Source organism: Nothoprocta perdicaria, unplaced genomic scaffold (assembly GCF_003342845.1).
Source record: "Nothoprocta perdicaria isolate Ctin4 unplaced genomic scaffold, notPer1 scaffold_20, whole genome shotgun sequence".
Taxonomy (NCBI): Eukaryota; Metazoa; Chordata; class Aves; order Tinamiformes; family Tinamidae; genus Nothoprocta; species Nothoprocta perdicaria.
Genome location: NW_020455205.1, coordinates 4,575,606 through 4,594,095, shown reverse-complemented (window position 1 = coordinate 4,594,095; position 18,490 = coordinate 4,575,606). Strand labels below are relative to the sequence as shown.

General features: G+C 36.8%; 1 protein-coding gene across 1 annotated transcript in view; it reads right to left on the bottom strand.

Moving 5' to 3' along the window:
• Nucleotides 1–2,949: 2,949 nt before the first annotated feature.
• Nucleotides 2,950–18,490, bottom strand: part of RPAP2 (RNA polymerase II associated protein 2) — a 32,585-nt gene continuing 17,044 nt past the window's right edge. The window contains exons 13-14 of the mRNA XM_026038023.1: nt 4,024–4,173; nt 2,950–3,436 (exon numbers count right to left, since the gene is read on the bottom strand). Of these exons, the coding sequence (XP_025893808.1) occupies nt 3,418–3,436; nt 4,024–4,173 (169 nt within the window). The 3' untranslated portion in view covers nt 2,950–3,417. The remainder of the gene's footprint in view (nt 3,437–4,023; nt 4,174–18,490) is intronic.

The following is an 18,490-nucleotide window of genomic DNA, read 5'->3' as shown; positions in this document are numbered from 1 at the left end:
TCAAGGTACAACTTCGGGAGCCTCTGCTGAAGGACCTCAGTTGACAGGCAGGTAGCTGAGGTTGGATACCTAAATTTGAAAGTATGACTAGCTCCTTCCACTTCTCTATTCCTTTTTCTTCTCCCTGGTGTGCATCAGTTCTTCTTTTCTGTTCAGCTGTTGAAGGTCCAGCAGTACTGTCTCATCCTCTCTTGCACGTTGTAGAGTCCAGCTTCCTCTGAGCTGGGGAAAGAGGCGCAGGACACAGATCCACCAGCAAGATTTGCAGGACAGCCTTGTTAGTGCAGCAGGGCATGAGGAGGAGTGGTAGCAGCAAGGGGCTTTGTGGTAGAAGTGGTGTTACAGAGCACAGGACATGAAGTGATGGTGGTTACAGGGCCTAGAACTGAACTGTAGGGTGAAAATAAGATATGCAAGCTTTTCGTTCACCCGCTTTGGTCAATACAAAAGACTGCTCTGAATAACAAGAATTGCTGGTTTTCTCTGTAAATGTGCTTTTATTAATGTGAGTTTACTTCATTGTATCTGTAGAAAACTCTATGAGGAATCTGAATCTCCACTATGCAAGGGGTATTGCGCGCATTTCTCCTTTGATGCTGAGACGCTGCAGCAGCACGAGGCAGGCTTTGCTGCAAGCTCTAAACAAAGCATTCTTCTGTGCATATGCTGAGGGAGGAAAATACCACAGAAGTTGTTTTTTTTCTGCTACTACAAGAAACCCTATCATACTGTATTTGCTTGCTACCAGTTCCCTCTCAGGCCAGCTTGGATGCATCGTGTGGTCACTGGAATAGGCTTCACTTTTATGATCTTTTCACTCTATGGGAAGTGTGGTGATCTTTGCAAACTACTTGTGCCTTCTGTGGTGCCGTTCGGAAGGGGCTCAGGTCCCACCTGCCCTCAGCCCCAGAGCAGTGCATGTAGCTTCTCCTGCAGTTGACAACCAAGAGACAGAAATTCAGCCCATCCGAGATAAGGCTCAAACCCACCACTGAGCTGGGCGTCGCCTGTTCTCACCCACTAAGCTAACATAGGAAGGAAAAACACTAAGTAGAGCAGCATGGCCATGAGTAAACAAAGTGCCTGCAAACATTAACCAAAATGGGGAAAAAAAAAAAAAAAAAAAAAAGGTGGGCTGAGAAAGCAAAGCATGTTAAAGGACAGATAGTTGTGTAAAACTAGTTTTAAGTTCACAAATGAAGGCTAGATTTGAAAATTTTTACTGAGTTAAGCCGCTACAAAATTTGCCAATGCAAACTGGTTGGATGAACTTGTCCTCTGATGCTCATGTTGCGCTGTTTGCAGAACAGGTAAAGGCTCGTGGTACAAAAGAGCCTTTTTAGGTAAGTCTATGGCCTTTTTGCTATTGAAAAGTAATGGGTGTATGAACAATTCCTACATTTACTGACACATATTTCAATCAAGTTTAAGGGAGCTGGACTCATTAAGGGTAAGAAATAATATACCTTCAAGTTATTTCCAATGTATTATAAAATTCTTTCTTCTGGATTGGTGAAAAAGGTCATGGAAGAACAATAGTTATTCTTTTTTTCTCCCCCACATCAAGGAATAGTAGTGAGGTAACAGCACAGCAGCCAAGGAGAGGCAAAAATAATGGAAACTTACTTTTTTTTTTTTCAGCTGCTAAGGCAGATAGTGAAAGCAACTACAGTGAAGCCCAATAAAGAGGTCTTTGGGCCTGTGACCTATTCATATTACAAGTTCAACTGTTTCCAACACAGTAAATGCTGAAGAGCAAGCCTAAAAATAACTAACAAAATCACACCACTAAGCTGACAGGAAATGTAAAAACTTTTCAAATGAGTGCCAATGAATCTGATGAAACATAGTCACATTCCTAGTATGAGATACGCTTGTATCTCCTTCCAAGTGTAGTCAGTATAGCAGCATTGGCATGGGGTAGCTATCATCTTTATGCCCCAAGGTAAACTGATGCATGGAACACAACACGGGCTCACTTGGAATCTATAGCAAAGTAATAAATAAAAGAAATCCTGATATATTCTATTTCCTAGATCAGATTTACATGCAAGATTTACATTTTACTCAGGGTATCTTACTCATTGCTCAGTTGTCTATAAGCTCATCTTTTGATGAGGTCCTGTACCTTCTTTGCATATATGGTTAAGAAAGAAGCTTTCCAGCACGATACAAAATGGTGCATCTTCTACCTAAATTACATCATGCATTCTTATGAATTTGACATCAGAAACTCTAAATGTGATGGATTTTTTTTCTCATATTGCATACTTAGAAAATACAGCTTTAGCTCTGCTTTATGCGTCTCCTCATTCTAAACGACTGCTTTACAGGTTAAACTGAACGTGACTTCCCATTACAAGGTAGGTTAAGAGAAGCCATGCATCACTTGAAGAAGCTCTGCGGTACAGTGGAGCTTCCAGGGACAAAGCTGCACAGATTAATGTGTGAGGATATCAACACATTTATCTCTGGCCCAAATTATGCAGGAAAAAAACATTTACAAGCGGAGTTTCCTTTTGGCATCCAAGTACAGAAACAAGGCAAAAGGCAAAAAAAATATATATTTTTTTCCCAACGGGGCTGCAGCAGTCCTGGTGCTGCTTCAAATCTTATCTAGACAGGCCACTGACTGCAGACTAAGCACTGTCAGGTACGCTTTCTTTTCAAGCTTGTTCAAGGACCTAGTGGTAATAACTGAGAACTGTAAAATACACCAACTTACAAAATCACTAAGAATTAAAAGTGGACTATTTTTAAATTGCATTTTCTAATTATATAGTAATAGAGACAAGTCAAAAAACTCTCAATCTAAACAAAATAACTACTGTAAATGAAATGACTACAAAAGCCAAAAATCAAGTCTTTTGTTATTAAGAAAGTATTTTAAAGCACAATTTTAAATTCATAAAACTATTATCAATTACTGCTTAAAAATAAGTTTTACACAAATTTAAAAGACTTTCCTTTTTCTTAGAAGTTAACAGGCTCTAATCCAGATATATTTCAATAGTGCTGTCATTATTCGTGGAGAATACTATTGCACGCACTGACTCAACAGGAAAGATGCCAGCAGCAGTGCCCTTACTCCTCAATGCAAACATTATTTTTTTCCTTTCTTTCCCTAACTCCAGTAGAAAATTTGTGACCAAAAGTTTTAAAAAGCAAAGAAAACAAATAAACAAGCTGCTTTTAAACTAGCACTTTTCAGACCTTAACTGGTCTTTATGCATATGCTGAAAAGTGCTTTTTTATTCGGTGTCTCTGAAAGATTTAGAGATTCTTGCTCATAGGAAATAAATGAATGCAAAAGGGCAAGAAGTACAATCAACACAATTTCATTTTTCATAAAAATTAAAGTCCCAACCATTGAAGATACATTATTCTCCATACCACCCTTTTGGACAGCAGGAGACGTTAAGGTGACCATCTTGTTCTGTGGGAAACAAAGGAGTGTGGTCAGTGATATTAACAACCTAATTATATAATATTATGTTGTATCTGGTATAAATAAGGCTTTTGCTTTTTCAGCCGATCCAGAATGCAAAGTAATATAATTCAAAAAAGTATTTTTGAACACTTCATCTTATATATTGAAGACTAAATATAACAATCATTTTAATAAAAAAAATGAAACTGCTAAGTTAGTTGTAGCCACACAGATTTTTTTGTTGTTGTTTTCCTGAAGTCCTAGTAGAAGTTTAGCAAAAATTCCTCCCAAAACTGCAGTAAACCAACTAAATATTATCAAAAGATTAAAACGATAAGTAATCAGCAGCTAGCATTTACGGTAAGTGACAAAATGACAACACTAATTTCCATACTATATATACTTATTCACTTTAAAATGTACTTTACGCAGTACTTTTAACTGACAGATATGATCTGTAGTTACAGTGCATGCTTACAAAACACTGAAAAATAAAAATCTTGTTAGCTGAAATGCAAAAGTCACATTAAAAATGAAAATATTAAAAATTATTAATAAAATAAATTTAAAAATAATTACTTAAATTGACTAACCGCTCAGGTAAGTTGTCCTTTCTAAATATTCTTGTTAAACTTTCAAGATCCTCATTTTTGAAATGCAGTTCTTCTAGCAGGGTAGACAGGAACTGTGTATACACTGGGTTCTTCTCAGTATTTCTGAAAACTGGAATAATATGCGACAATCTGGAAATGAAAAAAAAAAATCATATTTCAACCAGAAAAGAGTGTTTTCAGCATCAGAGGTGAAAAGCAAGAAATTCTGTTAAAATGTAGTGAAACTAAAGAAAAGTTTTATTAGGAAGACTAGGCTAGTAGCTGTATGTTTGTGTTATTAATTAAGACAATTTTCATAAAGATATCAAAGTGTTTATACAAATAAATAAAAAAAAACAATGTTATTGGAAATTTTTGGTAAAGATGACTAAACAGTCATCTTGTAAAAACTGTATAGTTCCTTGTATGAATAAAATAGAGCTTATAGGCCTTTTACAGCAACCAAGATGAATATTTTAACTACACCTTCATAATAAAGTTCCTTTATAGTTATGCTTAAATGAAAAGTCTTGCACACTGCCAGTTTTCATAAAGACATATAACAAGGTGCACTTACTTGAAGGTCAGTCCCTCACCCTGTATCAAAGAGATAGCTGGATGGCAAATCAGCTCTGTTTTAAGCCAAGATTTCTTGAAACACACAGAAGCTTCTGATAGACTTAATAATTATCTGAAAGGTGTCTCCTTGATGCACAGGAATGCAGAAAATAATAAAACTTTCAAACTGAGGACCAGTGCATGAGTAATCAGAGCAATGCAATTCCTGAGTTTGACAGTGTGTACCTTGAAACTACATAATTACAATTCTTATACACTGAACTGTTCATGTGTAGACTTTAAGAAGGCCTATAAATAGAAATCATCTTTTGGCAGCCAGAACAAAATTAATTTGATCTTGATATTTTTATATCGGATGCTAAACTTAAGTTTGACAGGTGATACTATATCAAAGACTTTCTATAATCAAACTATTTTCTTTCTTTGGTAACAAAGGTGTTCAAAGTGTGAAAATGACTAGAGTCTTAAAGAGCGATGCAGAAATATGAGATGCAAAGAGTGGGGGAAAGATCTACTACTTAAGTCAGTCAGTTAAAATTAGCTTTAAAATTCAAATGGTACTTTTCAGGTGGCCTGTAAAATTTCGCTCATCAAAAACATTTTACAGAAAAGCTTCCATGTTGGCCTGATGTTCTGAGGTGCATGAAGTTCATCCAGCTTCCAGTGATTTTTAAAGTGTACAATGAATGGAAGCTGAAAGTGGTTACTGAATAGGAGAATATGCATTGAATTTGCATGAGAACAGTCGATGGAAATAGAGGATTACTGTACATTTCCCAAGCAGAATGTTATTTCTTATCTGAAAAAGGCAACGGGTGAGGCATGCATTACTGCATATCACATTTAGTTCCAGACTCAATGGTAACAGTAGCAGAAAGCAAAATCTCATACGGATCCAAGAACACGCACAAACACTGTACTGCAGTTGGAAGGAGCTATCACCATACAGATTATCTGCACACAAAAATACCTGTTTGGAGAGTAGGTGAAATGCTGAACTATCAGTTTTCACTAGTTCTTTAATTTTGCCCTGAAGATGTTTTTACCAAAAAAATGTTTTTCTCATGATTTTATACACATTGCAAATAAGCCAATAATGGCTGAATCTACTTCCAATTTACAAATATTAAAAACTATCTTTAATTAACAGCAGCAAATATTAAACTTACACTGAACATCAGGTAACTTCAACATGTTACTGACCAGATCACTTAACAGGAACTCATATCTCAAAGTTTACTTTGTCTCAAAAAATATATTTGCACAGATAGTGCCATTGGCACAGTATGGGAAATAGATTTTACAGGATTCGTGTGAAGTGATGTACTTTTAATAAAAGCTCAAAGTAGTCTACAGTTTTGTCAAAAAAGCTCACACAACGTTTAACCAAGTAACAACTGATAGCAAACTCTGAGCATCTCAATTTGGAAAAAGATGTGCATTAAAAGGAAGTTTTAAAAAAGATGTGCATTAAAATGAACTTTTACAAGTAAAACTAGTGGACTACAAGCAAAGGATCTTGCAAGACACCATAAATATCGCTCTTTAATATAAATGCATGAGGTGAGAAGGGCCTTAAGAGAGGCACAAAGCAAGGGCACGGCGCAGCATGACCGGGGCACGGCAGCCACAAGTGGGTGTGCGTTTTTCAGACGCTCTTTCTCAGGGTTTTGTTCTGCACTGCCCAGCAGCAAGGCTGGAACTGTTTCTTTTACGGCGAGCAGCGCAGGGGCTGCTATTTCACCTGGTAAGGCCAAGCAAGGCCCGGCTGCAGGCGGCCTGCGGGAAGCGGGAGCGCGCGAGGCGGAGAGAGCGGAAGGGCTGGGGACACGCGCGGACACCGGCCTGCAAGGCACCCTCATCGGGACCAGATAGGTCGAATATGAAAAACAACTGGTGGCACAAACTGTCATGACTTCCTGAGCGCTGGTGCCAGGAGGCTGCAATATTGCAAAGCGCTATCTCCGTAATGTAGATTGACATGCATTATTTTACCCAGAGCGTCTTCCTCCTGCCTTTGCTTTACAAAGTAATAAAGATACTATCTGTTTTAAAGGAACAGACAAGATGTGCAATTTTCAGTATGGTTTACCAAAACTAAAATCTTTATGCCACGAAACTCACATGCTAAGCACTCATTTTTAAATATATTTTGGGAACTGCATTTTGTGAAATTATATAGTTTCATAAACTACAGATATGGCCCAACAGGCCCTGTTTAGGCCACTCTTTGGAGTAGTTATTATAGACCCTACTTAGTAAGGAAAGGGTACTGCCATTGTCACAGACATTGCCAGGCACTAAATATCCAAGAGCAAACTTAAGAAAATAAACAAAACTGCTCTTAAATTTTTAGCTCTGGATCAATATTTTTGTTCAAAAAATTAATCAAGCTGCTAATTACCTGATAATCAGGAGATAAAATTAAAACATAATTTCAAAGAGATGTATGATAGGTTCTTGTAATTAAAAAAAGGATCTGTGTATTAAACATTTGTGAACATACGTAAAAACACTTATTGTTGAAAAATGCTGTTCTTTTGGCTTTTAAATGATTTTTTAATTTGAGAAGTGGTTACCCACAGGTACTTTTCTACTTTTAAATGGCTGTTTGAACAGAAGCAGAAGCTCTGGCCTGCCGTGGGAACGAGCACGAGCTGCCAGTCTAAGCTCAGCCTCATGTTTTTATTAGTGCTGCTACAACATGCATTTGAAACATAGGCGAGACGGAGTTTGCCAAAGATGCATTAAAGGCTTCTCCTCCTCATATGAAGAGCTATTTCTAACTGAAGTAAAGCAGCTGAAGTAAACCAGAATTGTATGTAAATACAGAACAATATTTGGAAACACTATCTTAATGTCCCTGAAAGCTACAAAACCCTAGCTCTGAATAAACTATTGTAACTAATTCAACTTAATGACATAAGGATTTCAGTTCAAAGATTGTGGAACTGCCACAAAATTCTGCAGCACCTTTAAAAAGAAAAGGTAGAATGTAAACAGGAAATAGGATACTTGGGACAGGAGCAATAATAACTGGTTACTGCAAGAATGAAAAATTTGTATAAATAAATCCTGCTTTCTGTTTACTTCCTTTCACATGTTGCAAAATTAATGTGGAACAAATTTTTGAGGACAAACTTAGATAAGGAAAGGTAAGGCATTAAATATTTTTTTTTTTTAAAAAAGGTCACCTACAGAAGCACTGAAACATAAATGTTACTGTCCAAACTTACACACCCATGCTTCAAAGGGTTGCCCTCAGTACACCGTTAAAAGGAAACTTTCATGCTTGGCTCATGGAAAAGTAGTACAGTATGATCAGACTTCATGAAACAGTGTCGTTTCCTGCACACCCACTTACACCATATGGTAAACAGATCTTTGTAAAGTTTGAAAAGTGTTAAAAATGTCAAACTGTATCTGAGTGATAAAACTCTCATTTGCTGGCTACTTCACATATGCTACACGTAAGAAAACAACCAACCAAACAAAAAAGAAATTAATGGGAAGACCAATGAATTATTGCTAAGCTATTAAATGACAGCTGGCTATCACAAAATGTTTGCATAGTTTCAGTGCTTAAACTCAAGACCCAAGTTTTCTATGCATTATACTTGTCAAACATTTTTGTAAATAGATTAGTTACATCTGACATAAACTAAAACGTTTTTAAAAGGCAGCAATATGACATGGGATCTGTTTCATAAACTGACAGGGTGTTGTGTGCAGCCTGTTCTCAGGCCTACAGATACCCTAACCAAGACTGCCAGTGCACTCAGAATAGTGGCATTTCTATGCAGGTCAAGTCATGAATTGGCAATTCCTATCCAAAGATAAGAATGGGCATTAAACAACTAATTACACAACCCTCTCTGCATTAAGACTGGACACCAAGAAATCCCTTCTGGAATTTTGTTAAAATGAAATCTGTGATCCTCACTGAAAAAGTTACATTCTTCAAAGCAACCAAGATTATATTGCCCAGTTTGAGATGCCTGAAATCAGGCTTGGAAACAGCAGTAAGAACATAAAAGAGCTGGATTCCTTTCCCATCTCCATCCTGGTCATTTAAAATTACAGAAAAACTGCTGAGAATTTGAATGAACAGAAATTTACCTAGTGTTGTGCAGAACATTTCTACAGCCACGACCAAACCCCGCAGGCCAATTAGCACAAAAGTTTGAAGAATCATTTCCTATTGCAATAAGCATTTGCCTACCTCTTTCTAAAAGCAGTAGCTTTAAAAATAAAAATCATTGACCGTGGTTGAACCCATGGATATGAACATCAGTTCTTTATCTTGTTTGCTGTGCTTGAAACTCAAACAAGAACAGAATTACAAAGCCAAATAAAGGTAAGTGCCAACTGTCTTCCTACAGCAAAACTTTGGAATTCCAAACAAAATATAAATATTTTTGCTGATTATAAGCATTCAAGCACTGTGAATTAGATGCCTTTGAGTTATGTTAAAATATTTCTTTCTTCTCTTGAGGTGCAAAGGTTGGAGAATTTTAGTTTGTAAAAACAAAATTCAAAGAACTTTGAGCAAAAAGTATTAATCTAGTTTAAGTGTCTAGAAAGCCAATCTGAAGCACAATGTCAGTCTAGCTGTAGGTTAAAGCTGCAATAGCTGGGAGATTAAAAACATAATCTTAGGTATATGTAAGTGGTTACAGAATCATTCTGCATTAGTGTACACTCAAAATGGAAAATGTTACATGCTTAACATGCAATTTAGCTGTTATACTCACAATTTCCTTAATTCTTTTTCTTATAACTTCAGTTTGAGCTTGATTTAAAAAGCTTAACATTCAAAAAAGCCTTGTTAAAAGCAAAAGGCTGTCTCTAAAGTGAACATTTTCCATTAAAACACATTAATATTTGACAGACTATGCTGAACTGGAAGCATCCAACTTACAAACAAGATGTGGAAGTATTTAAAGATATCTCTGGAATTAAGTTTTCTGTTTAATTACACCTTACTAGTGGGGAAAAAATGTAGTTATGATTAGTGTCATTTGCAGCTGTGGAATTAAAGCAGACTCTAAGGACTTTTTTAGCACATCCTGTAGCTTGAAGATGGAAGTTAGCATTCAGAGGCATTATTCTTTAATTTCCACAAGTCTATTCATATTTTCAGTTTTCTTAGATGAATGATAAAATAAAATAAACTCTAAAACTAGACTTCTGGTCTAGTTTTAAATATAGCCTAAAGACCTTATTCACACTATAAAGAAGAATTCTGCAGCTAGAGTGCAACCTGTGTCTTATATATTATTTAACTTTCCTTTCATTACTGCATACTGACTTGTCCAAGGAATTCAACACAGACACTTTAATCCTTTGACGGCAACTGAAGCTGAATTATTTATAATTTTAATTTTTTGTCCACCACACTTAAATCAATGCTACAAACACTGATTCAAAATCAGGAATCGGAAATCCTACATAATCCAAGTATGCTACAAAACTGAAGGTTCATTCAAAAATTAACTTTGTTCTTTCTCCACTACTGTTACTCTTTTTCAATGTGCAGCTTCTACAGACTTGCTTAAGAAAAATGTTCTCTTTGATACATTTTTAAGTATATACTAAACAAAATGCACTATTTTCTTTTTTTAGTGTTCAGACCTTCCACATTACATACCTGGACATGAGTAAAATTCCAATCCTTTTAATGAACCAAAGTTCCACTCCTAGTGCTGCTGAATGGACACAACTAGCAGTAACCTATGTTAACGAGGCAATATTCAACCCTTTAATGATTAGTAGCAACTCAGAGAGTCAATGGATTTGCTCTTTTGTAACTCCGTTATTCATAGGCGATTGACGGAGTGACTGGCAATTCAGAAAACGTTCCCCAAGATGCGCATGAGGCTCTCGAGGTGCAAACAGCACCGCTCCGTAGGAAGGTACAGGGGGTGTTTTCTTTTTCTTTTTTTTTTTTTAAACATTAAGCTGCATATTGCATGGGAACTCCAGCTTTTTAAACTGGACTATGCAGGGCAGCTGTGTTTGGACAACAGTCTTATAGCTCCCTAATTAAAACCAGAAACTGTTTACTTAAAATGAATTTAATAAAATGCAAAAGTTTTGAGACTTTGCATTTTCTACCTAAAGAACACAGCTATTTGCATAAGTAGCAGGATATGCTGATTACTCCACTTTTGATTCCCCTTCCCTGGAAGCCAGGGCCCGCTCCATCGGTCGCCAGCTGTTATTTGTAGCAGCTCACCCTGTAACTTCAAAGATGCTGCAGTGAAAAGATTTTATAGTAGGTTTGCACTCATACAGTGAGAGCAAGAAAAGGAAAAACTAGAGCATACATTACTTAAGATAGATTTGACTGTTGGTGAAGGACAAGACACTTTCTTATTTATCATTAAAAATACTCCATTTACATCATTAGTCAGTATTTGATTTCATAAAGAAAGTAGAAGTCTAATGCAAAGGACCACACAAAATAAATGTCTTAAAAAATATGCCACATGTTCAAAGAAACTGCAGTGAAATATTTCCTCAAATGGTGTAGCCATTTGATACAGACAATCAGTGCTATTTGCCAGTTCTGTAACATTTTATACTTGAAGATAACATGCATTAAAACGTAGACTGCATATATAAATTACTGAAAAAGTAAATAAAAAAAGCCTCAATATTTAAACAAGTATCTTAAATTATCATTTCCTATAACATGCTATTTTACTGAAGTGTACTAAATAGTATAACAGTTATCTCTGAAAGTAATGGGAAAATAGCATTTCTTACTATTATCATCTTTCAGTTCCTTGAAGGTGACCAAAACCACAAAAACAGGATAGCAACATTTTCCAGTGGGTCAAGAAGGGTTTTGAAAGCTTACTGTTTTGTGTAATTGTTTTAACCTTTGCAATGCAAGCATCTTTTATTTTCCAACAGTATCACTCCTATAATGTTCCTTCTGAGGTATTTTCTTGACCATACAACAATCAAATAGATTCAGTTCCTTCCACAGTTGTCCAGGAAAGGAACTAGACATTTCAGAGCATTCAGCAGGAGCAAAATAAGTGGTAGTATTTTCTGCAAGTGTGTGTCCGCTTTGTGCTGTCCCTGTAATGCTAAGCCCTGCTGGCTTCAGCAGAGACTCAGTGTTAACTGCATTTCAGCTAGGCTTGGCTTGTGTAATGAGAAAGATGACAGCCAACACTCTGCAAATACTTTGCTGTTACAATACAAAAATTCAAGGACACGTGACTAGCTTAAAACATTTTGGGGAACCCTATTTTCAAGCATTTATTTATTTTAAAATGTTTTACCATTTGTATTAAGAGGTATGACTTCAGGATGATAATGTTTGAGCACCAAATCCAAGCATTGGACCCACTTCTATATTACCATTATTCCAGCTTATTACTACAACACTAGTTCACAGACACAAAGTATCAGAACTTGTACTGTGTGCCGTTTAAAGCACTTACATTCATACAAGGAGTAGTTCCAAAAGGTTTCAATTTAGCTTACTTATCTGCATAAACCCCAGGCAATACAACGTTCACAACCTAAGCCCTGAAGAAATCACTATCAGCTGTTTCTTTCTAACAAATCTAAGTTTCTTAGGTACACATTTCAAGGACGGACCTTGTTTAAAGAGCTCCCTTTATTTGAAGTCTATTTCCTGCTAACCAGCTGACAGATCAAAGGTACTTCTCAGTCTTACCATTTGCTCCCTTTTTTCCTCCTCTTTTTCAACTTTGTTGAATTTTTTATATATTTTTTAAAGATACATTCATCCCTTTCAGTCTTCAGTTCCTTACTTTTTATGTCCCACGAAGTTTTCCTGTGACACACTGGAATCTACGCTAGCAAAGTCCTTGCATTAGTTAACTATGTGAAATTAAGTACAGATACAAGTTTCTGTATGATGCAAGCTCTTGAGAACAAGAACCTTGTAAGTATTTTATAAAGTTTACTTTGCTGTATTAATTATTGTGCATATACAATGGGACAATTGAAATATCCAGGAAATGAATTTATAATACATACCTGGCACATTTGATGAATTAAAAAATATTAATATACTCACATTTTTGCAACTGCTGAATTTTTTGGCTTCTGTATGGTGTAATATTTTGCCAACAATTCATTATCTTGATGATATGCAAAATATGTTTTCAATAAACATTAATTTAGATAAATATTATGTTACAGGTAGAACAGCTACAGTGCAGTACGCTCAGGTGAATAATTTGTCAGTACCTCATTACATACACTGTACTCACCTGCACTCAGTTACTATGGAAACAACGATCATAAAAATCGATCACAGTTTAGTTTCAGAACTTTCTAACCACCATAACTTGATTATCTACTTTTCAGTCCCATATACAGATCAACCACCTGGAATACCGCAGCTGAGTAAAGACAGGCGATAGCAATAGATTTGCTTGCACTGTGTCCAAATTTTTCTTCTTTAGAGGTTAAATATTTGGACCTTAATATTTTTTTGCTTACATTCCATGGTTTTGAAAACAAAAGCAGTTTGGACCTATCAAAAAGAGACTCCCTTAGTTGTTTTATTTCTGTATCTAACACCGACTTGCTGCATGATCTCTAGTAAATCACTGGGCTACTCTTAATCTCTATTTTACAGTCTCTATAATCAAGAACAATATTAACAGTCATTTGTAAAGGTACACCTGGGCTAAATGCCTACATGAAAAAAAAACTGAATAAACTGCAATAAAGTATGATTCTCCATCTCCCTTACTCTATTCAAAACTGATTAGTTCATCTCAGAAACATGTTTTGTCATAAATTAGTTAAGTTTACTCAGTGTTTTCATAAAATGTTAACACAGAGCAGGAGAATCTTAGCTGCATTTCAATGTAACACATGGTATATGTGTAATATAAAGTATACACGGTCCATGTGTCATATACATGTGAGATATACATCACGTATACAATATACCTCTCAAAGGCTGAGATCCCAAGCCTTTAAACAATCAGGCATTTGCATTTACATCTAGTAATACGTAGCAATGTACATTACAGTTGCTGGATAGCTATGGTTTCTACCAAGTAATTAAAGCACACTTTTACTTATTGAAGGGAGTAGAAAGAAAGGAACATGCACTGTAATGGATGTGACTACCCTAGTTCTTTTTTTACATGATGATACTCAAAATTTTAGGAGTTTGGTTATTTCAAGGAACGTTATCTATATGTTCACTATCTAAGCAGTTACAGTCATTCCTGTAGCAACATTCAGTTAGGCTCGAGTCAGGGAGACAGAGCACATAAACCATTCTGGTTAACTGATAACTGCCCCTTTACCCCAAGTACTTGGTTTTGTTGTACTTTGCATCAAGAAGAGCCACCTGCCCTCTGCATTTTAAGTGCAGTAGAGTGGGCTGCCCATAGACTGCAAGGGTTTCATTAGAGCCCTCTTGCCCAGAGATAGGCCAGGTTCACCTTCCTCTTGCGGGTGACACTTCTTTCTTCCCCTCCTCAAGGAGGCTGTACTTTATGCTTGTTTTCATAAATATGAAAGAAACATATGTCAGGAAATACTGTACATTATTTGCCTTCAGGATTAACATCTGCATTAGAATCAATAATTAATTGTCATACTAGATCATGCCATTGGGCACCAAATCGGTTTTATTTCTCAAGGAGGAATGAAGTAAGAAAGCACAAATTCCCTCTGTAGTCAATTCATGCTTTATCAGGAAATGAAGACAAGGCTCTAGGTCACCACCAGTCCATCATGCCTCATGTATGGTAATTTACCGTATCAAAAAATCATCTGTCTCCTTCTTTATATAATTAGGCCTCTTCTTCTGCATCCCTCTTCAAATTTTTCATGCCTCTAGATAATTTTCAGTTTATCTCTGGTCACTGCAGAATATTATAAACAGATCAACATTCTCCACCATAACATATATATGAAAACTAGGGACGTGCATCTCTGTGTTTCCCCCTAACTAACCTGTCTCTGAGGTCTGAGTAGTTCTGTGGACTACTTCTGTTACCTAAGCAAGTTATAACTTAGTTCGGTGACTCAACTAGTTTTCTTTTCAAGTAGATTATTTATGTATAAAGCAAGATTTTGAAGGTGTTTTTAATCACTTTAAAGATCATTCCTCCTTTAAAAAAAGAAAAAAAAAAGATTACCACGCCAGATCTGATGCTCGTAACACCTACAGGACAGAGGAATCCCAGGATTGAAGTACTCTGTTTTTAAATAGGGTTTTAAGCTTCATAATCTTCATCATGTTTCATAATGCTTCATAATCATCATCATAAGCAGAGGGTGGATGATCTTCTGATGGTATCAGAAGAGTTAAGTAATACAACACTTCTACTTTGGGCACCATTTCTTGCAGTGCAGAGAGGAGAGGACAACGTTTAGGTTAGTCGAGGTATCAGTATGACTCTCTGCACAGGGGAAAACTTAATCCACAATGCTGTGCTAGAAATGCTGTTGGTACAAAATACCCGGGGATCAAATTCTAGGAAGCCCTGGTAATCTTTCCAGTGATGTGTGCCTCTACATTTTTCTTGGTTCAGAAACAAAAAGCCAGACTCAACACTGATTTGCATCTTAAGAAGTTTCCTGTAAGTCAAAAGATGTGTCACGTCCCCAGTTAATGTAGGTTGTTCTTTAGAAAGTTTACTAAGATAAAGTTAAAACTCTGAAAATAAAAAATACATTTGTTGTGTCACAGTCATGTTTTTCTTTTAGCAGATGGGTTATGTTTCATGATAAAAAAATGTTTGCATTTAATATATTAATTATTAATATGGAAGTTATTTTCATAAGGCTAGAGCTTCAGAATTCAGGTGCAAAATTACAGTTAGTTTGCTCAGTAGATAAAATACCTTTAAAATTAAGGCGGCTGTTAACAGTGCTCTACTATTTACAGTGTCTTAATTGCAGCATCAGTTCAGAATAATCTACATTACAAGTGACCATACAGAAGCAGAACCAATTCTGGGCTAGGACACGACTTCCCATAAGTAAACCCGTATGCAGCAATTATGGAGGGAGGCAAAACATGACAGAGAAATCTGCCTAATAAATACCTTTACTAGAAATAGAAAGCTGTTTAAAAAACATCTAATAAGGCTAAGCATTTTTTCCATTCCCTTGATCAGCATGTAAATGGGGCAAGTTCAACACCACATGAACTCCACTGAGAAACAGCTCCCAAAAAAGAAAGAGTCACAATGGTAAAATTGCCTATGAAGAGAAACATTTTCTTTCTAACTGCTAACACTTCTTCCTCCATCATCTCTCCATTTTATGAATGGTAAATGAAGATACTGAACTTGGAAGTTGTCCCTCATTTATTCCACCACTGCCAATCCCTCAAATTACTGTGCTGTATATATTTCCCACATAATCCTGGGACATACCAGTAGAAAGCAAAGTAATAGTGATTTCCTGCAGAATATGCCAAATAGGCAGCCAGAGCACGCTTAGAAAGTGCTGATAAGCACAAACTGCTTAACAGAAAACCTATCTGAGTTCATGCATGCCAAATGAAAACTTCAATGAGTAAGAGAAAGAATACACTTTTCTTATTTCTATCCAACGACAGAAATAAAGATTGTGCCAAATTTAAGTTCTCTTATAAAAGAAAGAGGTTTGGGATTTTTGAACCTGCAAACACTTCTTCAGAATGGAAAACGCATTCCTTACAGATAAATTATCTTTTTCAGATGAAATTCCACTCACTTTTTTTATCATCATTGCACTTCCTAAATAAAAAAGCATCCAAATGTATGTTTTCTTTGTAAGAATAAGTATCTTTCAGACACTGAAAGTCAGAATTCACGTCATTTAAACAGAACCACAATAGTGGAAAGTAGATCTGCTCAGTACAAGTGTGATTTTGCAGTCACTCTATAAGACCCATTCATATCCAATACGTATCTGTACATCAGATAGCTTCCAGAGCTCAAGAACACAGCAGAAATATCACAAGCATCTGAATGACTCTGAAAACAGAAATTCCAGTTCCAAGCCATAGCCATGCTCCGGTGCACAAAGAAGAGCGGACCCAGACCCAGAGGCTGCAGCTCCTGGACGGCTATTGCGGGCAGAGCAAACCTCTAGAGTACCTCTCCCCAGGACACATTTATCTGAAGTGGCTGCACACACATAACGACGGCTTTTGTTTAGCGATCATGGTCATTTTGAGTGTGTTTAAATACTGCAGCCCAATGCTTATAAACTAATCCCTGAACATTCTGAAATGCTTCAAAGCTTTTAGTGGGGGAACCCTCCTGCCTAGGCTGTGCATGAAGCTGACCACAGTTCACTGGAAGCAGCCAGCTCTCAGATAACTAAAATGAAAGCAGACATTTCCTGAAAATATCTTGAAAGCTTTCCATTAGACTGTACCAGGGGTATACACTAAAAACAGCAAATGCCCTCGCTTGTACAGTAACCAATCCTCCCACTGCCTTCTCCAGTCCTTCTTCAGCTACTGCATGTGCATCTATTTATCTCGTTCATTTAATATCTCATAAAGCTTTTTGCTGGAAAAGATACACCTTCTGCATTCTAGTTTATATTACAAAGCAGATACTACTATAACATGCAATTCGGATAACGTACTGAATAATACAGGAGGAGGCAGAAATCTGCCACTACTGAAGTTATTATAACCACCAAATAAATAAGGCATTTGATCTACAGATAATTTTGAAGAGAGACATGTGCTATCTTAGGAATGAATGCATGCTCTCTTCACGGGCTCTGTTAAGTGTATTCTAGGAAAGTCTGTATTGCTCTTGTTGCAGTCTGTTGTCGAACGTGCTGGTCAGAAAGGCAAGACTGCCTCAGGCTAGATTTTCAATAATGACTCAGGCTAGTTGTTCATATTTTATATGAGAATTTGACTGAATAAAGCCATCTGTTCATTAAAAGAGAGGATATGCCCCACTACTGGGATTCCCAACACTTGATATTTACAAAAAGATATTTACATTGCCTAATTTCTGACACCTTACTTGCTATGAATCAGAAGCCCAAGTTTCTTTAACAGTCAATAGTTAAGAGCACGTAATTGCTTTGAAGAGCTTCTGCAGGACCAGCAGACTACATACAGAGCCTAGGTCTAATTTAAGCTGCAATATTAGGCGGCGTGACCATCTTACATGGTGTGTCCTACAAAGAGGTAGTTCACACCCCCCACTCACTCTAATGAAGAGAGGACAGCATTACGACAGCACAATACGTGGCATCAAATTGTGATGATACGTGAATTGACTACAGCAGTAACGATGATAACGATGCTGGCTACCAGCATAGCAGAGCGCAGAGACCACAAAACGAGTCAGAGTGCTCCAGTGCACTGCATACTGCATCAGCGCATACTAGCCATATATGAGAAGGAAGTGGTGAGCCACAACACCTAGGCACAAGATGGGGGGCAAGCAAAGTCCAACAGTTGCAACTAAACAAAAAACCCTCCCCTCTCCTCCAAGCCAAACAAAAATACTCAAGGTCTTGGTAGTTTTGTTTGATATATACCCTGAAATCCCATGCTTGCTCAGCTTTTAGGCCGTATTTTTACACTTTCTGCTCCCCAGGGTGCCTGGAATATATGTGATCTTTCATCTAGTTGGAAGGAGGAAGGATCACCCTTTCTCAGGGTGTTGCTTCACTCATTACTATCAGAATTAGAACGACCATCCTGTTTTTGCAACCAGGTCAAGACCTGCTGACAGATTTCCAAAAAAGGTTGGCATCCTTCAATGGAAGAAGCTACTAGTACAGACTCACTCATTGACCAAGGCCCATATAATTTCTCTATCTAAATGACCTAGCTACACTAAGTAATGATACCTGATGCAGCAGATGTAAAAGGGAGACCACATAAGAACTCGGACAG